Here is a 22,201-nt window from a genome sequence, read left to right on the forward strand (position 1 = left end):
TAGTATAGCATTACATATTTGACAATTTTGTAAACGATAGATGTACTTATAGTGTAGCATAGCATTAGTTGTTCTGTCTCTCCCACTGACACTGTAAAGATTCTTTACAGCAACGTTTTATGTAACTACTGCATTTAGCCCATATGGGCAAGGTCATGCAAATAAAGATCGTTGTCATTGTCATTGTCGTTATCTGATAAGACCATACCTTGTCATTGGGCATTATGTTCAGACGTTGTTACCATAAGGGTATACGTATAGCCTGCAAAATAGGACTTATCTGAACAGCTGTTGTACCTGTCATATCTTCTACAGGTCAACCGGAACCCTGAAGCTGTGTGGCCGGTGCAAGCTGACCCGCTACTGCAGCCGTGACTGTCAGAAACAACACTGGTCTGTCGGACACAAGAAGTGCTGTGGGCATGACGCGTTCACTGGCAAGCGAGCCGAGTTCTTCCAGCATTGGGCTGACTCACTGGCAGATCATGTTCAAGAACATGGACTCTTTTCAAGTGTACAACATTTAGAACGTTCATTAACGACATATGTTAACTTATAATTCTCTATGAAGCGGTGTTGATTGCATGATGACACCACAGCGAGGATGTAATGAAAGATCAGTGGCTTGTTCATCTCCCTTGGAATACTCATTGTGATGCTTCTTAGAAAATAACATGGCATGTATTCTTGTCTTTTCGCACATGTTTTTTTGTTGAAATGTTTATACAGTTTGATTTTTTTATTCGCCTTACCTTGTTGAAGAAAGTTAAGTTAAAGCAGGGTGTAAGATAGAAAGCAGGATTTCTTTGTTAACAATCTCACTTTTGTAGTGAACACTTTTCTAGCCTGGATTCAAGATTGTTTCAAAGGCATACACAGTCTTACTACTCGGTCGTAGAGTCTAGGGCCGACAGACCCCAAAGACCATGAGGGTACTAGTACCTTGTGGGCATGTTGTCCCCACAGCTAAGGAGTTGACCTGTGTAGGCCCTTAAAACAGTCAAGCATCCAGTTTACCACATTATCATTTTCTATCTGTAGAGTGTTAGAGCAATGCCACTGTATAATTACTGAAGCGTGTTTCACCAAGAAGCTAAGAGCTCCTTGGTTTCACATAATAAAAGTAACAGAGTGGACTGATGAGTTACTGTGTGGTTCTAACAATCTGTGGTATTGCTTAACCATCTTATATTACTTCAAGGCAGCATGGGTGCCACTTCCTTGATAGTTTAAGGTAGGAAAAATACCTGGGTGTAGGGGTGGGTACCCAAACAGAAATTACAAGTACGGTCCAGGTCCAGAGAATTAGGTCCAGGTCCGCTCTTGCTATTTTCTTGGACCAATAAGGTCCAATAAGCCTCAAATCACGTGAACGCCTGCTGTTTTTTCTATCAGTACAACGTCATAAAAGGAATAAGGAAAAGAAACATGAGAAAAGCAGACGGTCCTCGACTTTCAAGCGTACAGTCCTCTTGGAAAGCAGACGTTCCTTCCTTTATAAGCGTATAGCCCTCGGGAATGGTTACAGTAATCTCCAAGCAGATTCCTCCGTGGCATAAGACAGTAACATAAGCTAGGGAAGGAGTTAAGCCGACAGAGGAGGCCAGCATTACTCCTCTGCCGGCTAAACTCCTTCCCCAGCTTATGTTATTGTCTTATGCCACGGAGGAATCTGCTTGGTACCCTGGGAGCCAGCCGGGATCGGGCAGCTAGGACAGTTTATCTACCCTTCGATAACTCCCCGGAGCACTAATGTGAGATCTGCGGGCTGACTGCCTTGGATCCCCGAACAAAACTCGCTAGCTACCCGGTCCTGTCTGGCTCTCAGGGTATCTGCTTGGAGATTAGGTTATAGTTCTCGGGAAAATTAAAGCGGACATTCCGAGAACACCCCCGCCGGCCCGTGGAATTTTAATATAACCCGGCAAATCGCTTCCCAGTTCATCTAAATCACAACATATAAAACATTCACCCCGCCAGTGCTCTTGACAATGGTCTAGCTCGCAAGGTAAGTATAGTTTTTAGTTGAAAATTGAGGCATTTTGGAAATGAAGCAGAACGCGCAACAGACAATCACTTCTGTTCCTAAAATTCAACAATTTTCAAATTAATGTATATCTGATGTATGCCCGAAGTGAAAATGAAGTACTGTGGGCGACTGAAATGTGAAAATACGAAGATCAAACAGACTTGAACTTGAAGTGTGAATTTAAAGTAGAAAAGATTAGACAGACACTTTTAAAAGGCTTTTTTATCATCTCATCATTTAATCTGTCAACAATGTGGAAAGTATAGTTCATATTGTCACTCTCTTTCGTTTGTTACACCCGGAGCAAGCAAGAAGGTAGCAATCCCCTGTCCAACATCTGCTTGAAGCAGCAGTGATGATAGCAGCCAAGCGCAAGAGGCACAAACCCGGAAGGGCGAGTAATAGCGATTTCTTCGCATATTTCTGCATTGATCACTTGACACAATAGTAGTACCTTAGTAGAAAAATATGATAATCATCGTTAAAATTAGTGATAGAATAGAAAACAACTAGGTTTTCAATTCGTCCTTTTCTAAACCCTTACGTTCTCATGTCGCTCTTATCTGTCAAAACAAAGGCTCACGTGACCAAACTCCCACCCATACCCACGCCTCTTCAGTTTGGATCCAGTCATAAAGTTTAGGCGTAAGAGGTGTCGACAACGGTCCTAAACGAAATGACGGCAACTGCGAATGAAGCTCTGATGCATGCTGCTATCCACGACTCACTTGAAGGCGCTGAAGCAGCATTGAAAGCTGGTAAAGTCCGACCGAGTTACCTATTGTTGGAATCTCGGCTTCAAATAATTACCTCCATGAAATGTCATGGAATGGAGGTTATATTTTCTGTTAGGTGTCTCTGTCTGTGTAGATGTTTACTCAAGAACGGCTGGATGGATTGGTTTCATACTTGTTGTGTTGGTGCGGTGTGATAAAAGCTTGAAACGATGAGATTTTGGAAGCCGTATCTGTCGTTATAATCGATGTAATAATGTCAGAAATCACCCCTATATTTGAGATATATTGGTACAGGCATCGTGCTTTATGTGTTTGTTAATGGGCTTAGCTGCAAGCAGATGGTGAGGTGATTTCTATGACAGCTGTATGGGGAACCCCCATTAGTTTTATTTATGTCTGCTTAGGACCGTTTCAAATATTTGTAGCAGTTGGCACATTAGTGCCCCTGTTTGCCCAGCCCAACATTCTAGAACATCTGTTTTGGGCTGCGTAACCCGGAAGTTTCGTTAGTATGCTGGGCAACTGTTTCCCGATGCTGGGCAACTGTTCCCCGATGCTGGACAATTTGAATATGATAAATAACTTTGTATTTAGCCACTTGTGCCTTTGGGGACCTGGTGTGTTATACTTTGTTTGCGCTGTTAGATTTTGTGGTCCGTGTGGCTTATGCTGATGTTGTGTTGGTAAGTACTTGCATTATTATATATCGGGCACCAACTTGTCCCCGTATCCTACATGTAGGTATTGGTTGTCGGATATTTCATGTCCTTTTGGTTGTGTTGATGATGTGTTTGTATCCTGTATTGTATTTCTTGTATTGCAGTAGTGTTTTTGTCATATGTCATATTATGACAAATCATACAGTTGCGATTTATCCCAGTATGTAGAACATAATGCCTGTCTTGGAAAATGAGTGGTTACTGTCTGTGGTTTTCGCACCAATATTTTGTTCCCGTTTGCGATATTTAAATGATTACACCACTTCTTTCCCATAACATACATAACTTTTAATCTCAAATACAACCAACTATAAACATACATACCATCCACAAAAAAGCAATAAATATTTTATGGAGGTATGAGGTCCCCGAACTCTAGTTTATGTCATTGTTTCCATGAACTTCAGTCTGTGATCTAAATAAGTTGATAACGACCTGTCTTTTGTTCCTTAAAGTATCGTCGGTGTCTCTACCAAAATCATCTCTACTCTCGAGCTCGCCGCAGAGCTTATGAAGTTTTTGTCCTTCGCTGTATTTTGGCGTGTTGTGTGGTTCTAGTTTGCCATGTTATTTTTTGTTCTTGCTTATTTAACAGCTTGTCTGGCCAATATGGAGTGGATTATGGACACGACTTATCTTTTGTACATAAGGATCCTTCACATATCTTCGGTGTCAAAGTTGACATTTCTTCTTCTGGTTTTCAACGTCTTTTTATGCGTTTTTGTCGGGGGTTTCTATTCTTTTAGGATTGTTTGTGTTTTGCTGGCCTGGGCCTAATTAGTACTGAATGTTATTTCTTGCCTCCAATCCCCCACTGAGCACCCCGCCAAGTTGACCACCGGAATAGAGTAACATCTGTGCACAGTACCGATGTGTTGTTTTCTCCAAGCGTAGTTTTTAAAAAGACCTAAATTAGTACTATTTGCATTTTTGTATTGCTGTTTTATTTTTACAAGCACTTAACTGGTGTAGATTTTCAGTTTACAGCAGAAATGCACAGAAAAGTTTAACCAAGCGGGACCTTTTATGAGTAGGTGATTATTCATAGCAATTTGTACATAAGTGCGAAGTACAGTGCACGACTGACTGATCTTACCGCCACGAGCCAGTCGGACTCTTCCGGCAGCAAAGATCTACCTGATAGGCTACGGATGTTTTTTTATATTTGTTAGGCGTTTTTATAGGGCTTTCTATTTTAGCCGGCTAAACTCCTTTGCCTGCTTATGACTTTAGCTATAATACATGTACTATCTTATGCCACCGTTGGATCTGCTTGGAGGTTATCTAAAGGCTACTATCAGTATTTGAATTTGTTTCACTTCCTCATAAAATCGTCATGCAATATCATGAATCTTCACCAAACCCAGGTGCAGACATCGACTTCAAACATACGATAGAAGATTTCTCAGGCACAGCACTGTACATCGCTTCCATCGCTGGACATGTCGGCGTAGTGAGACTGCTGCTCCGCAAGGGGGCTTCTATGGTGGAAAGAACGGGTTCATTTGCTCCCCTTCATGCAGCAGCGTTGAAAGGTAGGTTAATTCTAGCCTCCTTGACCGGCGTCTCTAGGGCCTTGGTGAAAGTTGTTCTTTTTTTAGGATTCGGGAATACGACGGGAAAGAAAAATGTGCCGGGAAAGGCAAAATGCCGGGAGAGGAATGTACTACTACTAGTATACCGGGGGGCTCGTACCGGCCCCTAGTACTAGGATAAAAAAAAAAAAATCTCCAAGCAGATGAGATCCTACGGTGCCATAAGAAAGTATCAAAGCTGGCCAGGGAGTTTGATACTATACATAAATAAATAAAGGTTCAAACAAACAAAAACAAACAAACATACATTACGCACCGTGGATCTGTTTGGAGATTTTTAAAAATGCTTGTCTCTAAGGTACAAATGCTTGTCTTTTGGGTAGTGTTTATGAATTATATGTATGTATCACAGTGTATGTATGTGTGTGTGTGTTTGTGTGTGTGTGTGTGTGTGTGTGTGTATGTGTGTGCGTGCGTGTTCGTATACGTGATTTTTTTATGTGTAGATGACGTTTGATAAAATAAGACGGCAACTATGCAAATCATGTAAAAGGATGAACAGCCAGACTACACAAGCGCGTGATTTAAGGAATTTGCAATAATTTGTAACGGTTTAATAGATTTTCGTGTCGTATACGATGTGAAAAAGTAACTTGTGTTTACATGTGTTCCATTCATTGCATATTAGTTCCTGGAACGCAACATTCACCGTATGACGATCTGCATTTTTCTTGACCAAAATCCTACTTAGGGTGGACAGAAGTGGTGGACTTGCTGGTGCAGCATGGTGCAACAGTAGACGTACGGGACGGCTTCCAGTGCACACCACTGATGTATGCATGTGGCTACAAGCATGTCGACACAGTTCGGCGACTGATCGAGCTCGGAGCAAGGACTGATAATCTCGACGGTTTTGTAGCCGATAGGCAAGTCTCACATACGTCCTCCATCAGACTATAGAATGAGCGAATGTTGATGAATCTAAATAATTATCTATACAAACCTTGTTTGTTTCTATGTTTCAGCCAAGTCGTGTATGAGAGTAGCCTGTGTGCCATCCAGTTACTACCGGGGCTCAAGCTTTTTTTCATGGAAGCGAATGAGGTCTCTGTCTGTTTCTCTCTCTCTCTCTTTTTCTCTCTCACGGTCTCTCTCTGTGTCTCTCTCTTATGGTCTCTCTCTCTCCCTCTCTCTCACTGTCTCTGTCTCCCTCTGTCTCTTTCTCTCTGTCTCTATGACTGTCTCTATCTCTTTGATGGTAGAAATCGGCCAGATTGACTGATAGTAGAGTATTAGATGCTAGCGAATGAGGTCTCTGTCTGTTTCTCTCTTCTCTCTCTCTCTCTCTCTCTCTCTCTCTCACACACTCTCTCACACGCTCTCTCACGCTCTCTCATGCTCTCTCACGCTCACTCACGCTCTCTCTGTGTCTCTAAATGAGTTATATTTTACACTAGGTTGGGGAAAGCAGCCGGAAACATCGACGAGGGTACTAAGCTGGTGCAGGAAGCGAGGAAGACCAAGCTGTTGAGATGCTGCAATCCTAAGTGTGGCAAACCTGGCTACAGGTAGGTTTTGCTGCCGTTAACGTCATAATGGTTTATTTTCACCTCGGTAACAACTTTGTAATCTGTCCTATGTGCAGACGTTGACCAAAATAGAATTTCTAGCATGCAAAAAAAAATTGAAAACTTATCTGAATAGCTCATGCATCTGTTACATCTTCTGCAGGAAAACCCTGAAGCTGTGTGGCCGGTGCAAGCTGACCCGCTACTGCAGCCGTGACTGTCAGAAACAACACTGGTCTGTCGGACACAAGAAGTGCTGTGGGCATGACGCGTACTCTGACGAGCAAGAAGACCCCTTCGAGCATTGGGTTTCGTTAATGGAAGGTTTCGCTCAAAAACACGGATCCGAATTATGTTTAAAACATATACAACAGTCACTGAAGGCAATATATGGCTGATAATTCCATATGAAGCGTTGTTGACCACAAGATACCACTTCAGCCATACTCAACGTAGTAATGTATGAATACTAGTGCATAGATCGTAGTTCAGGCGTTATTATGTAGAAATAACGTGCCATGTTTTCTATTTTCTCACATGTATTTTGTCCCAAATGTTATGCGTCGTTATGTTTTTTGATTTGCTAACGTTAATCTTAGAATCGTAGAAAAGAAGTTAAAAGTTTAACATGGAAAGTAGGATTGTTTTAACGAAGCCACTTTTGTAGTGGTCACTTTAATAGCCAGGATACCAGCCTGTTTCAAAGGGTTACACAAGCTAGCCTGGATGCCAGACTGTTTCCTGGACTTAGACAGGCCAGCTCCTCGGCTCTAGGACCATCATTCCCCCAAAGAATGCTATCACTGGGCCCCTTGTTGGCCAGTTGTAGAATTTCCCTTCGGGGTATGTTGGACCTGGAGCCAAAGACTTTGCTTGTGCAAGCCCTGGAAATAGTCTGGTATGCAGGCTATACGTAAGCCTGCTCCTCCGCTGCCAACAGACATGTTGCCGGTCCTAGGCTAGAGCGGAGGAGTTGGCCTATGTGTGCCCTTGAAACAGCCTGACACCCAGTCTACCATATTTTTGTTTTCTATCTGTAGAATGTTGCAAGATTAATATCACTGTATAATCACTGAATCGTGTTTCACATAATAAAAGTAACAAAGCGGACCAATGAGTTTAAGTGGTTTTATTGTCATAAGCTGGGGAAGTGTTTAAGCCATGTATTGTAATAAGCTGCAAAGTGGCACGGGTAGCGTTAGTGTGGTCACTTTTTGGGTGTCTTGAAATCTTGTCAGGATCCCTAAAATACCCCGTAACAATTAGCAGATATAGAAATATATATAAACAACGGTCAATCCGTCCGACCTCAAACGCTCTGCTTTAAGAGTAACGATGATGATGCCATATTTTGCCCGAAGGTCAATTGCAAATTTGCAAGTATATGTACTAGCAGATAAACGAAGAACACATAGCTTATCAGGTTTGCCTTCTTTTTAAGAAACTAGAAGACGAAGGATCCCGCTTTTCTACAATGTGTGCCTGTTAACTTCGTTGCCTCTTTGAAGAGTAACGTAAAGTCATTAAATATTGCAACCAAAAGTGAACAAGCCTCTATATGGATTGTTTCAAGTACTGAGGTCAAAGTTTGAGTTGTGTAGGATTGTGCCAAACTATTATTGCAAATAAAATTGTTGAAACTTTTTTATCTTAAATTTGTCCCAAATCGGAGCCTTTCATGTTAAAAGGAAGAGGTAGTGTAGCTTTATCCTTGGCTTTACCAGTTTGGTGAAAATTTATTCATTCATGATCAGTTAATCATTTCTTCTTTTTTTTCTTCAAAGGCAGATCTGATTTGTGTTCTCTCAAATCAAACAAGGTTGAACGTAGCCTGGTATCGATATCCAGCCGTATTATATTTATACTAATTATAGCTCCCGAGTCTCTTCTGTCCTCTCCGCAAATATAGAAGAGACTCGGGAGCTATATATAATACGGCTGGATACAGGCTAGGTTGGACGGGGAGATCACATAATACATCTTTCACATCCGGACATGACAGAATTGTTTAAACTCCAAGCAGATCTTGCGGTACCATAAGATAGTATCATAAGGCTAAGCTGGGGAAGGAGTTTAGCCGGCAGAGGAGTTGGCGGCTAATAAAACTCCTCTGGTGGCTAAATTCCCTCCCCAGCTTATGATACTATCTTATGGTACCGCAAGATCTGCTTAGAAGTGTTGGCGTTGACGTTGACCATATAATGTCCTAGCTAACAACAAGGGATTTAGAACACACCTACTTGCTAAAAGAAAACAGCCGAAGGGGGTCTGCAACAGCCTAGAAGACAGCATCCAAGCGCAAAATTCACACGACCCTACTAAAGCGGGATTGATAGCAATGTCTTCGGATATCTGTGCAGCAATCACTGAAAGAAAACAACAAGTACACACATTTAAATATGTGTACATATATATTGAAGAGAAAATCGGCTAATCATACATGTATTAATTTTCTGAATATTTATGTTCACAAGCTATCCACGTGACAATAGCTTGCGTAGCAAAACAAACGCTCACGTGACAAAACAACTTCTGCCCATGCCCCGTCACTTCAGACACTGACAGCACTCGCGCAAGGTGTTGACAACGGCGGTCCTGACTGACAAAAAACATGGCATCAACATTTGTAACTCCGAAGGCAACGTTAAACGCGGATGAATATCTGGTGTATGCTGCTGATAACGGATTCTTTGGAGGCGTAAAAGCGGCTTTGAAAGCAGGTAACACAGATTGGAATTCTTTCTAGGTCTTTCTTATAATTTGATTAAAATTTGGAGAGCGGCCAAAACTGTAAACTGAAATTACTGCCCGGCCGAAGAACTCTACTGTACTATTCCGAAAGTGTACTGTGCACATGTACTAGAGTCTCTATTCTATTCTGTTCTACTCTAAAAGTGAGTAGACTTGCAATTGCGTCATGCAGTCAGGTACGAATTTTGGTTCAAAATAGCAAAAGTCGTGTGTTTCCGTTGTCAAAAGACGATAAATACGACTTTACGACTCTTTAGTGTGAAATGTTCCTAAACTAGGCTAAAGGTCACTCACAGTGTAGTAGAATTTCGCAAAACAGTGAGAATATTAAAACTGCGTGGAGTTTGTTTACCATACCATATGGTTTTATTTAAAACACCATAACACAAAATCTATCCAACCCATTTTGCCGAATTTTGCCATTCATAACCTGGTCTGTGTTAGCCATACATTCCATGTTCAGCACTTCAGTTTAGTTTGGGCAAGGAGGGGTAACATTCTCATCGACAGTCTAGACCTAATATTTTGTAATTTCTTGGCCTAATTCTCCCACCAACTACCCATCGGAACTGTTGATAAACCAGTATCTGTGCACAGCACTGTTAGTACCTGTAGATAGTCTTTTTTCCGGCTCCTAGGGTCTCCTAGTACTAGTTGCAGTTACGCCACAGAAGTAGTGTTGTTTTGTTCTTTTCATATTTAGTTTTCAATTGTTGTTTACATTTTGATCAGAAAAAGAAAATACAGAAACTATATTTCATACAATCATTTTGAAAACAGGGATTTAGACGTGTAGATGATAATTAAAATGTAAATGAACAGATAAAGGGTCATAAAGACTTGCACAGAAGTGTGAAGTTCAGTGTAGCAGTGACACCCTTTGATCTTTTTCATGCTACGTGATCATTTGCATAAGATCTCGGGCTGAAAAAGAAACCATATGTGTGAATGGCTGTGTGCAGGGCCTGGCTGTGTGGGACCATTGCTGTCGTAAATGGACTGTTCCAAACAACGACAGGGAGGGATGGAAGAGGTGCAAAGTCAAATGTTGTGCCTACCCTATAGTTTCCAGTCTAAATTGCTCAATCCCTGCCTAACACTATTTTACCGGCTTATCTTACCTAAGTTCCCAATCCGAAATGCTTGAACTCTACCCCCTTCCAGTCCATCCTCTCCCGTCCCACACCCCTCTGTCGTTATCTTTTCGAACAGCCCAATTGCAGTGACAACTATTCCCAGGAGTTTCATTCACAAATTGAATTGTAAACTAGTGTCGATCTCTATTGTCATGTGTATATCTTTGCACTTGTCCATTTTGATTCGATTACATGAGTGACATCCTCTAAGAACCCAAGACTGATGTGAGCGTGTGAATAAAAAGTTTGGCAAAAAAAGAGTTGCCGCACGCCAGAGCCAGCAAAAGACTGTGTCAACACAGGCTTGCGACCTAATCTCCAAGCAGATCATACGGTAGCATAATATTATCAAAAGCTAGCAGAAGAGTGAAGCCGACCTAGGATTGTTTATGCGACCGGTGCCCGTCTGACTCCCTTTGGCCGGCCAAGGGGGTTGAAAAAGAAATTTTCAACCTCCTTGGGCCGGGTATACTCCTTGGTCAGCTTTGATACTATCTTATGGCAACGTAGGATCTGCTTACTCTCCAAGCAGAGGTTAGGCTCCGGCTGTTTTTTTAACGTCTTTTTTTTATATCTTACTGTGTCAAAACGCTGGCGTACTTCAAGAAAAATGACAAAATAGAAAGCCTGATAAAACGACTAAAAAACGTTAAAAAGACAGCCGGAGCCTAACCTCTGCTTGGAGAGTAGGATCTGCTTTGGGATTATTGAGCCCCATGGAGTCTGGTAGAGACTAGTGATAGGTTTACTAGACGTTGTATATGAACTACATTCTTTGTACTCATGATGACATCAATGAACAGCGAAAATACTTTCCTTTGAACTTCATTGGAACACATTCAACTTTGACTTCCTTGCCACCATACCTATGTCAATATGAAATCTCACTTGTGTAATTCTAAATCGTGGTTCACAAAATGCATACAGGTGCAGATATTGACTTTGATACGCGGCACTGTGAGATCTCACCCGCCATCATGGCCATACCACCCTGTACGGCACTGTACGCTGCTTGTGTCAAGGGGTATGTGGACATAGTTAGACTGCTGCTCCGCAAGGGGGCGTCTATGGTGAAGAGAACAGCGCAGTGTCTCGTTCCCCTTCATGCAGCAGCGGCAGAAGGTAGGTCAATTCAAATCCATGGCGGTTTAAATCTCATTCAGTCGTTGTCAAAACAAATGCTTGTCTGTGAAGATAACATAATTGACAATCGGAGCTACAAAATATAACTTAAAAAGTAGATATAACTTTTAATTGCGAACAGTTCACGCCTTCACAAAAGGGAGATGATAAGTATATAACGTTAGGCTAGGCTCAGTAACGTATGACACGTATATCAAGGAATGCCGTTAAAATACTACTTAAATACATGTACCTTGTTTGCAAGTAAAGTTACACAAAGTCATGTGCATTGCATTATAGTATTCTTTCGTGAAAGGCAACGTTTACAACTCTCCAAGCAGAGATTTTGACAATACAAGATACTACTAATACAAAATAGAAAGCCCCCCAGAACGACTAAAGAAACATTGAAAAACGGCCGGAGACTAACCTCTGCTTGGAGAGTAAACGTTTACATGATATGCATTCTTTCTGGCAAAACAGTTACTAAAGCATGATTTTGAACCATATCCAGTTGCTTGAGTAGTAGTTTTTTGTGAGTACCTTATTACCTAGTGTGTATCTTATTACCTGGAGGCCTAGTCTGTAGCCTGATTAAATCTCGCTCATAGCAGCCCGCCCAGCATCCGCCGGCCTCCTCCGCGGGGATGGGCCAGTTACAGCCCCGGACAGAAGAATTTGTGTAACACAGGCTATCTAGCCTTCATCGACGTATTTTTCTTTTGCCGCAAATTCAACACAGGGTGGACAGAAGTGGTGGAACTGCTGGTGCAGCATGGTGCAACAGTAGACACACAGGACGAATCCAAGAACACTCCACTCATGGCTGCATGTGGCTACACTCATGTCGACACAGTTCGGCGACTGATTGAGCTCGGAGCAAAACCTGACTGTTTGGCAGACTGTTATATAGCTCCTATAACCCCCAAAGCAGCCAAGAGGCAAGTGTCATATCCTTCTATCAGAAATATACAATGAAAGATTGTTTAACCTTCATGAAAAATGTTCGTCCGTTTGTTTGTCTGTCGATCTGTCTGTTTGTGTTCAAGTCAGATTATTTGTGGTTAGAATCTCTGGATGGATTGTAAAGACATTTTTTATGCGGTTAGGTGTTGGTAAGATGAAGGTCAAGGTCGAATTTGGTCCCGTAGTGTGTGATTTTGGTACTGCAGCAGAACGTAATTATTTTGTATCTTTTTTTGCTATGGTCTTGATTTTCAGGTGGCAGATAGCTTCTGATGCCACCCACATGCACACAACGCACACACGCACGTACACATGACCATTCATATATGTAACCTAGGTCGACACAACATGTATAAGGTATGAGAGGGAGATGTGTCCTCACTGCATTGTAGTTCTGGCGTCCTTAACTTAAGTCATACCCATCCCACTTCCACTAGGTTGGGGAAACAACTCGGTACCCGCGAAAACGAAGAGTGTATGAAGCTGATACAAGAGGCTATTAAGACCAAGCTGTTGAGATGCTGCAACCCTAGGTGTGGCAAACCAGGCTACAGGTACGTTTAGAAAATGATTTGTTAAAATGTCAGTAGTACAGCAGTACATTATATTGATACATCAGTTGTACATATAACGATACTGATGGTCAAACCGTTAGAATATCTTATTTTCACTTTGTCTTAGAAGACAAGCACACTTTGCCATCCTCCCAAGTTCCATAGTATGTGCCAATGTTACTAGTATATAGAAAGAAATTACAAAATGTTTATGATTCTGTCTAAAGTTTTTTTAGTTATAGACGGGAATTGAACAACCGTTGAGCGTTTCTGAATTCTGCACAGTTCCTGAATAGTTTTTTTTTACCCTGTACAGGAAAACCCTGAAGCTGTGTGGCCGGTGCAAGCTGACCCGCTACTGCAGCCGTGACTGTCAGATACAACACTGGTCTGTCGGACACAAGAAGTGCTGTGGGCATGACGTGTACACTGACAAAGGACCACCACCCTTCCCTGATAGGGTCGCGTACATAGCAAAACGCCTCCTAGAACATTTCGTCCAAGGGTAACTCTAGTTGACATTTTGGCTCGTAATGGCCTATTGTATTGACGAGGAACAACTACCCTTCCGTGATAGACATAATCTCCAAGCAGATCCACGGTGGCGTAATATAGTATCAAACCCACCGTCTGACTCCCTTTGGCCGGCTATACTCCTTGGTCAACTTTGATACTATATTATGGCACCGTAGGATCTGTTTGGAGATTACATAGACACGCGTACATGGCAAGACGCCTCCTAGAACATTTAATCAAGGGTAACTCCATTTTCAACGCTGCATCCTTACCGACGGCAGGAAATAGTTTATTATTCCATACACAAAAAGAATTGTTCTGCACATGATACAGCCACATGATCAAATGTAGTCCAAAGTAACAAGTTTGATGCTACCAGACTTTATGTATAATACAGCTATTTCTCACTATGGATAATGATGTTGGCACTTTTTACGTAGAACATGATAAATATAAAATGTTGTGGTAAAAGTCATGCTGTGTTATACAGTGTTATACCTTGTTTGGTTTATCTTAGAAACGAAACTAGTCGGCTTTTTATGAAACAGCTTTGAGAGACTGTAAGGATATGAATCATATGTACAACTTTTACAACGTTCAATGACGACATCATGAAGCACGGTTGACTACACGATTCTACTACAGCCATATACATGTAGAATGTAGAATGAAAGATCAGACTTTCAGAGCCATGTTTATCTCTCACTATGAATACAAGTATTATTGTGATGGCATCTTTATGTAGAAAATAACATGACATGTTTTCCTGTCTTCTTTTACACATGTATTCTGTCCAAAAGGTTAGAGACGGTTTTATATTTTTGGTTTGGTTTATCTTGTTGATGATGGTAAAGTTAGAGTGTATCATTAAAAGTAGGATTTTGTTTACAAAGCCACTTCTGTAGTGAACACTTCTAGCCTGGATGTCAGATTGTTTCAAAGGACCTCCCCTCGGCTCTAGGACCAACAGTCCTCAAGGATCACGAGGGTAAAAAATTGGAGACATGCTGGCCCTAGAGCCAAGGAGTTAGCCAGTGTAGGCCCATGAAACAGCCTGACATCCAGGCTACCACATTATCGTTTTCTATCTATAGAGTGTTGTTAAATCAATATCACTGTATAATCACTGAAGCGTGTTTCACCTAATAAAAGTAACAGAGCGGACCGATGTGTTATGAATGAATTTATTGCTCAACGATCGCACAGGGTACAATGTATGGCAACCAATAACAACTAATAGCTATACAGATAATAGTACTAAGAGGCTACATACAAAACAACAACAAAACATTATCGATAACAGTACAGTTATGATGTGGTTGTAATAAGCTGGGAAAGTTGTTAGCCACCTTTTATATTATACCAATCTGATAAAAGCTCCTTGATTATACTAGGTGGCATGAGTGCAGGGACAAGACAGAGTAGGGTTAGGACTTAGGTCAAGGAGGTTACTAGTATATACCGTGGTTAACCAATGAGATGTAGTAGGTATATAACCTAACTTACTGAGAAAACGGTAATTCTATAGTGTCCTCTCTAAAAGAGCCTGAGGTTATAGAACATCCCACCAGCTATCACTACTGGTGTTAGGTGACAGAAAAAGAAGGCATATGAGAAAAAGGTCACGATTTCCCCATCAACCTCTGCTGCGAGACTAAGAACGTCATTGCTAACAACTTGAAATCAGCCGGAGGGGGGGCGGTAATCTCCGAGCAGATCCTACGATAGCCTAAGATACTAGTAGTATCACTGATGCTGTCAGAGGAGTGAAACTGGCCTACGAGTGTCTTTGGCCACTGGCAGCTTTTGTTACTACATGTATCTTTGGCTACCGTAGGGTCTGCTTAGCCTCTACCAGGCTTCGTGGTTTGATGGTCTAATTGTCGAAATTGGACAAATAGAGTCACCGTACGCTAGGGGAGTCAGCCGGCCGAGAAGGTTCATTTTTCAAACCACAATGTGTGGTTTGGAGAATGTCCCTAATCGGCCGGCTGACTCCCCTAGCGTAGTATTTACTCTATTTGACCAATTTCTACAATTAGACCACCAAACCACGAAGCCTGGTAGAGGCTAGGGTCTGCTTGGAGATTAGGGGTCGGGTCAGCAACTGAGGGTTAGAAGATAGCATCCAAGCGCAAAAAGCACACAGTCCTATGTGCGACTAATAGTGATGTATTCGTATATTTGTTCATAAATCACTAGAAGCAAAAGCAAGACTTGAATGCGAAGATATGCATTGCCAAGTAGAATATTCATCTATCAATACATGTATTAATTTTCTAAACTTTTACGTTCACAAGCTAATCACGTGACAGCAGCTAGCATACCAAAACAATAGCTATTCAGTTTTGACTCTGACAGCTACTCGCGCGAGGTGTCGACAACGGTGGTCTTGTTTACCTCCTTGTCCTGACGAAATGGCACCAAAATTTGTAACTCCGAGGGGAACTCTTACTGCAAATGAATATCTGGTGTATTCCGCTGAGTTTGGATCACTTCGAGGTGTTAAAAAGGCTTTGAAAGCTGGTAAGTACAGATTGAAATTATCTTTTCTTGAGTGATATATATTAGTATATATTTTTTTTGCTTGAACGTTCAGCGGCCCAAAATTAAAACTGGAATTCCTGCCTGGCAGAAGCGAAGAACTCTAATGTATTGTGCTGTGCTAGAGGCTCTACTCTGCTATAGACTCGCGTCATGCAATCGATATAAACTATAGTCTTGTACGTTGTAGTTGTTCAAATTTAGCAGGACTCGTCAGTGCTTCCGTGATCGAAAGAGTTTATAGACGAGACTTTCGTTTGTGATATAACCTCCTTGCTGCTACATAATTTTGTCCACCACACTCACTGGCTGAAAAAAAAATGCATGTACGAATTAGGACGGTGTTGGTCTAATCAATGGGGTTAAAAATCCTCGGTCTAATCTAACAGAGGAATTTGGGGAGTTCGGCCATCATATCCGATATTATGGCTTCATTTTCATAAATTTATGCCCAAGTTGATGAAAGCTCCTTGTTATACTGTAGCACAAAATCCAGTCGTCCCAATTTGCAGAATTGTGTTACCGCCATGTAGTCTAAATAAAGGCACAAACAACCCATAACCATCTACGCATTCAGCACGTCAGTTTTCTACAGTGGCTTGCATTTTCAGAAATACAAACATGTGTTGTTGTTTTCCCTTGCTCAGAGTTTAATTTGAAAACAGGGCTAGGGCTTGAGACTATTCAAATGTAAATTACAAGATAAGGACTTGCACACACGTGTGAATTACCGTGCACCAGTGACACCTTTTGGTCTTCTGTGTTATGCAGACGATTTGCATACGAGCTCGGGCTGAAAAGAATACCGCGGATGTTGTGGGCCACTTTATCTTTTGTTCCTTTGTTCAAGTAAATGGCAGCAAGGATGTTAAAATCAACCTCCTTGATGGCAGTGGCAACTATTCCCTGGAGTCTCACTCACAAATGTACGCCTTGTAATGTGTGTCTCTTCGCATTTTTAGTATATAGAACTAGCCTTCTTCGCAGACTTCTTAGTAGCGCTGACATTTTTTGGCGCGAAAACTCTCCCTGCATTTAGAGAACCCATGTTTAGAGAGAAACCCAAATACCAGCCTCAAAAAAGTCTGCGAAGAAGGCTAACAAAAATGAGAAAACTGCTTCAACCAAGCTTCAACGTAAAATGATTTTAATTCTTTTTACATGATTCATGGCTCACAAAATGCAGGAGTTATCCATCTAAAAAGTTACGAAATATAACACCCACTGCAATTCCAAACAAGCTGCTAGGGGGCCCAAAATTAGACCATTGACTCCTAGTACCAACAGCTATCCACCAGTAAAAAATCACGAACCTGGCACTTCTGGAAAATTTAGGCGCAAAGATTGATGCTCACTTGCAGTACCAAAACAATTTGCCAGGAGGCCCATTATCGAACTTGACCTTCCTTTCTGTGTCCCCTACCTATCAACCAAATATCATTAACATCCATCAAGAACATCTCGAGTTATCTTGCTTACAGACAAACGCACTTACATACAAAGCCAGCTACAGCACCATAGGTAAAAGGTAGCTAAACCATTCTCGCACATGGCAATCCTTTCCACAGCCGCTACAGACCTGCCAAATATCGTGGAAATCGCCCAGCTACATTTTGACTTATGCCTCCCGAAAAAACACCAAAAAAAATACCAAGCTCGCTAATGTACAATAGGAAAACGCCAGGTAACCCATTTTCGAACTAGGCATGCCTTTAAACAACCGCTACACACCTGCAAAAAATAAAAAAGTTCCATCCACAATTTCTCGAGTTATATCCTGTTGACCTACATACAGACCCAAGTCGGCAAAAACATAAGCTTCTTGGCGAAGCTAACCATAACCATCTACGCATTCAGCATGTCAATTTTCTACTGTAGTTATACATTTTCAGAAATACAAAAAAATGTGTTGTTGTTTTCCCTCAGAGTTTCATTTGAAAACAGGGCTAGGGCTTGAGACTATTCAAATGTAAATTACAAGATAAGGACTTGCACACAAGTGTGAATTACCTTCCACCAGTGACACCTTTTGGTCCTCTGTGTTATGCAGACGATTTGCATACGAGCTCGGGCTGAAAAGAATACCACGGATGTTTATCTTTTGTTCCTTTGTTCAAGTAAATGGCAGCAAGGATGTTAAAATCAACCTCCTTGATGGCAGTGGCAACTATTCTCTGGAGTCTCACTCACAAATGTACGCCTTGTAATGTGTGTCTCTTCGCATTTCTTAGTGTATCATAGAACTAGCCTTCTTCGCAGACTTCTTAGTAGCGCTGACATTTTTTGGCGCGAAAACTCTCCCTGCATTTAGAGAACCCATGTTTAGAGAGAAACCCAAATACCCGCCTCAAAAAGTCTGCGAAGAAGGCTAACAAAAATGAGAAAACTGCTTCAACGCAAAATGATTTTAATTTTTTTTACATAATTCATGGTTAAAAAAATGCAGGTGCAGACGTTGATTTCGATACGAGCAGTGATAGTAGGTCATCCAATCCACCAAATACAGCATTGTTCAGTGCCTGTGTCCATGGGCGTGTGGACATAGCGAGACTGCTGCTCCGCAAGGGGGCGTCTGTGGTGCGGAGAACAGTTTGTGCCTTCGCTCCCCTTCATGCAGCGGCAGCAGAAGGTAGGTCAACTAAAAGATATTTTAGGATTAGAAAATACCAGTCGAAGCTTTAGACATATATATGAAGCTTCATTACGAAATGTTCACGGACATAAGAAAACATATAATATAGTCCGCATTTGTTTGATTACTAGTACATGTATATGGATGACATCATCTTGGAGTTGGATACCCAAAACTGATGCGAGCGTGCGAATGGATTTAAAACAAATGCCATAAAAAAGTTGCTTCATTATGAAATAAGAAATAGTGCTTAACATATGTCTTTAGATATACAGATATACATATCTACTTCGTATACCAAGAAATGTCGTTAGAATCAAAGAATGCCTTTGTATTATGATTTACCATGATTACATTCATCATTTATCTAAATGATATACACACATGTATTCCTTATACCCTTGTCTCATTGCGCGAAAATCGATCGGACGACGAGTCTGCGATCTCTATTAAAATAAAATACCCACGACTTAAAAATTATCGAACTATTGGCTTTTTGGGAGGAACGTTTTGTCTTACGCGTGCAATAGGCCGGGGTGGCATCATTACATGGGAGCTTATTATCACAGTTTTTTTCACAGGCGATCGCCCGAGCCTCGCGCAATGTGGCAGGGACGTTTTTCAGTCAAGAAATACACGGGACCCTCTGTCGATCTTAAAATCGCCCGACCTTCCAGCAATCGCGAAGTACGCCCGATGATCGTCGACAGTGTGACAGGGGCATAAGGAGAGAAGAAGCGTTTACATGATATCTATTTTTTCTTGTGTCACAAATCCAACTTAGGGTGGACAGAGATAGTGGACTTACTGGTGCAGCATGGTGCGACGTTGGACATACGGGACGCCTATAAAAACACTCCACTTATTGCTGCGTTTTGCTATAACCATGTCGACACAGTTCGGAGACTGATTGAGCTTGGAGCAAGGCCTGATTTGGCAAACTATTATGTAACCAAGAGGTAAGTGTCAATCGATTTCACATCCTACTATAAAAAAAATGAACCATTGTTTCTTGTATGTATTATGTAGGTTTCTTGTTCATAAACCTGGACTGACTCGTAGGCCTCAGCAGTGTGTTAACTTTAGTCTTTCTTGTGTATGGTCATTGTGATACACACACGCACAGTTCAGACACACATTTCTGTACATGTGTTTGTGTGTGTCAGTGTGTATGAATGTATGTGTGCGTGTGTGTGTGTGTGTGTGTGTGTGTGTATGTGTGTGTGTAAATGAAATCTCATGAACAAGTTTCCTAAAAAAAAGTCAAATCCTCCACCAGGTTGGCTGAGAAACCAGTAGGAACCCGTGAAAGTGAAGAGTGTGTTAAGTTGATACAGGAGGCGATGAAGTCCAAGCTGTTGAGATGCTGCAACCCTAAGTGTGGCAAACCTGGCTACAGGTAGGTTTTGACTAGAACCTCCTTATCTGGTGCTGACATTTTCACATTGTCTTATAAACAAGCATGATGTGTCATCCGTTCTATATGCGAATGTTATTGACTCCAATGAAATCACCCAGGTCTTTGTAGACTACAAAAGGTAGTTGAAAAACGGATCTGAATTTTACACTGAGTCCTTGAATAGCTGATGTACCTTCTACAGGTCAACCCTGAAGTTTTGTTGACGGCTCCATAGCTAAAATGTGCCAAATTTTGTGCAATTTAACTTTCTACTAGCTCACAGAGCGAGCTTGAAATACCTTCTGAGGTTTGCACAGTCTCTGAATAGCATGTTTACATGTTTCACCCGCTCTACAGGTCAACCCTGAAGCTGTGTGCCGGGTGCAAGCTGACCCGCTACTGCAGCCGTGACTGTCAGAAACAACACTGGTCTGTCGGACACAAGAAGTGCTGTGGGCATGACGTGTACCCTGACGAGGAACCATTACCCTTTCAGAATAAGGTCGCGTCAATGTATAAACGTATCCTAGAACATTTAAACCAAGGGTAACTGCAGAAAGTCTTGACAACTTCGTGCATCCAGTTTGTATTATCGACGACATGAAACTACTTTTAATTCTATACGGAGAACTGTTGAGCACACGATGCCGCTACAGCCACTTATCAACAAAGTTTGGCTAAGTTTACTATAGTTAATGATATTGACGTTCTTGTATGTAGAACATAATGTTGTGTCAAGTTTTAAAGTCAAACAGTTTTATGACTTTGTTGGGTTTATCTTAGAAATGAAAGTAAATTTCAGTGAAAGTGTCGATCTGTAGTCAGATTTTAACGAAACTAGTTTGAAGAGACCACACTTCATGTTGTTAAATCAATGATGATAGGCTTTGTTTGTTTGTTTATTCTATTTGACTTGCATAAGTATAGTCACAGTTATCAGTTAACGTTATATTCTCGTTGGATCCTGTTTCGTGTTTTAAAAGTGACTTTTCTACTGAACTGACTGTTGAGTGTTGTGGTCAGATCAATGATAATACACTGACATAGAGTATAGTCACAGTTATGTCTTATATTCTCTCTGAGTCGCATGTTTCATCTGATAAAAGTGACATTCTACTGAACTTGAGAGTTTTAATCTGTTATTTTATTGATGAAGTGTTTAGCTCTCTCAGGTGAATCAGAAAGAATACAAGAAAAAGAATTATCAACAAGTTTGTATAGAATGAATTTCCTTGAACATCTATTTTTCCTATACATGTGTAGCAGAATATTTCTCGATCAATGACACTTTTGAAATCCATAAAACACACCTCAAAAGTTTCTTTCTTTCCTTGAAAATTCTGGTCTATATACGTTTTTAATGTTAGACATAACAGGTACGTGTTAAGCTTTCCCAGTTTATTGCTGAAGATTTGTTCAGTTCTGTTTCGTACTGTCCATGCAGTTGGCTAGAAAGATCGTTACCCTCTGCTGAATAAACCTGTACGAGCCGACGATAATGAAAACTGACCGAAAAGACAGATGACATATCAGAGAAGTTAGCTGGTCAAGGAGTACAGCTTGTGACCTAGATAATTTACTTGTCTATTTGACTTCTGACATGTCCGCCTTTGAACATGTACAAGTCAAAAGTAAGGAATAAGGTTAGTAACGGTAACCAATGGGGTTTACGCGTAAAGAAAGTCAAAGGGGTTTGCATTGGAGGCTATATAGATAATAGCATCTAAGCTCAAGAAGCGCCCCATGCGCGAATAATAGCAATGTACATGCATTTATTCGAATATCAATAACTAGATCTAAAAGCCAGACTTGCAAACTAAAGTATAATTCTTTTGAATAGTATTAAGAAATAGAAAACCAGTTAATCAATCAATACATGTACAATATTCCTTTCTGTTCGCAATCTACTCACGTGACAATCGCTCACGCCACTAGTCACTACTCTCCAAGCAGAGGTTAGGCTCCGGCTGTTTTTTTTACGTTTTTTTAGTGG

The 22,201-nt window shown here is 41.2% G+C and overlaps 3 protein-coding genes across 7 annotated transcripts in view; all 3 read left to right on the forward strand.

Moving 5' to 3' along the window:
• Positions 1-7,702, forward strand: part of LOC118408132 (poly [ADP-ribose] polymerase tankyrase-2-like) — a 124,245-nt gene extending 116,543 nt beyond the window's left edge. For 3 of the 5 annotated variants that reach the window (XM_035808760.1, XM_035808765.1, XM_035808762.1), the window contains one exon: positions 316-1,136. In XM_035808760.1, coding sequence (XP_035664653.1) covers positions 316-559 — 244 coding nt within the window. In that variant the 3' untranslated portion in view covers positions 560-1,136. Of the gene's footprint in view, positions 1-315; positions 1,137-2,617; positions 2,788-4,852; positions 5,021-5,771; positions 5,947-6,477; positions 6,589-6,751 lie in introns of those variants that run through there. The other 2 variants (XM_035808763.1, XM_035808761.1) reach the window with 2 other exon arrangements.
• A 1,431-nt stretch (positions 7,703-9,133) lies between these two features.
• Positions 9,134-14,797, forward strand: LOC118408136 (serine/threonine-protein phosphatase 6 regulatory ankyrin repeat subunit B-like). Its single transcript, XM_035808768.1, has 5 exons — positions 9,134-9,308; positions 11,403-11,597; positions 12,340-12,538; positions 13,001-13,117; positions 13,434-14,797. The coding sequence occupies exons 1-5, from the start codon at positions 9,200-9,202 to the stop codon at positions 13,624-13,626; spliced, it is 813 nt and encodes a 270-aa protein (XP_035664661.1). The 5' UTR covers positions 9,134-9,199; the 3' UTR covers positions 13,627-14,797.
• A 1,145-nt stretch (positions 14,798-15,942) lies between these two features.
• LOC118408138 (ankyrin repeat, PH and SEC7 domain containing protein secG-like) lies at positions 15,943-21,517 on the forward strand. Its single transcript, XM_035808772.1, has 5 exons — positions 15,943-16,159; positions 18,624-18,806; positions 19,594-19,768; positions 20,089-20,208; positions 20,566-21,517. Exons 1-5 carry the CDS (start codon positions 16,051-16,053, stop codon positions 20,756-20,758), a joined length of 780 nt encoding a protein of 259 aa, XP_035664665.1. The 5' UTR covers positions 15,943-16,050; the 3' UTR covers positions 20,759-21,517.
• Positions 21,518-22,201: the final 684 nt, after the last annotated feature.

Source organism: Branchiostoma floridae, unplaced genomic scaffold (assembly GCF_000003815.2).
Source record: "Branchiostoma floridae strain S238N-H82 unplaced genomic scaffold, Bfl_VNyyK Sc7u5tJ_1558, whole genome shotgun sequence".
NCBI classification, from domain to species: Eukaryota; Metazoa; Chordata; class Leptocardii; order Amphioxiformes; family Branchiostomatidae; genus Branchiostoma; species Branchiostoma floridae.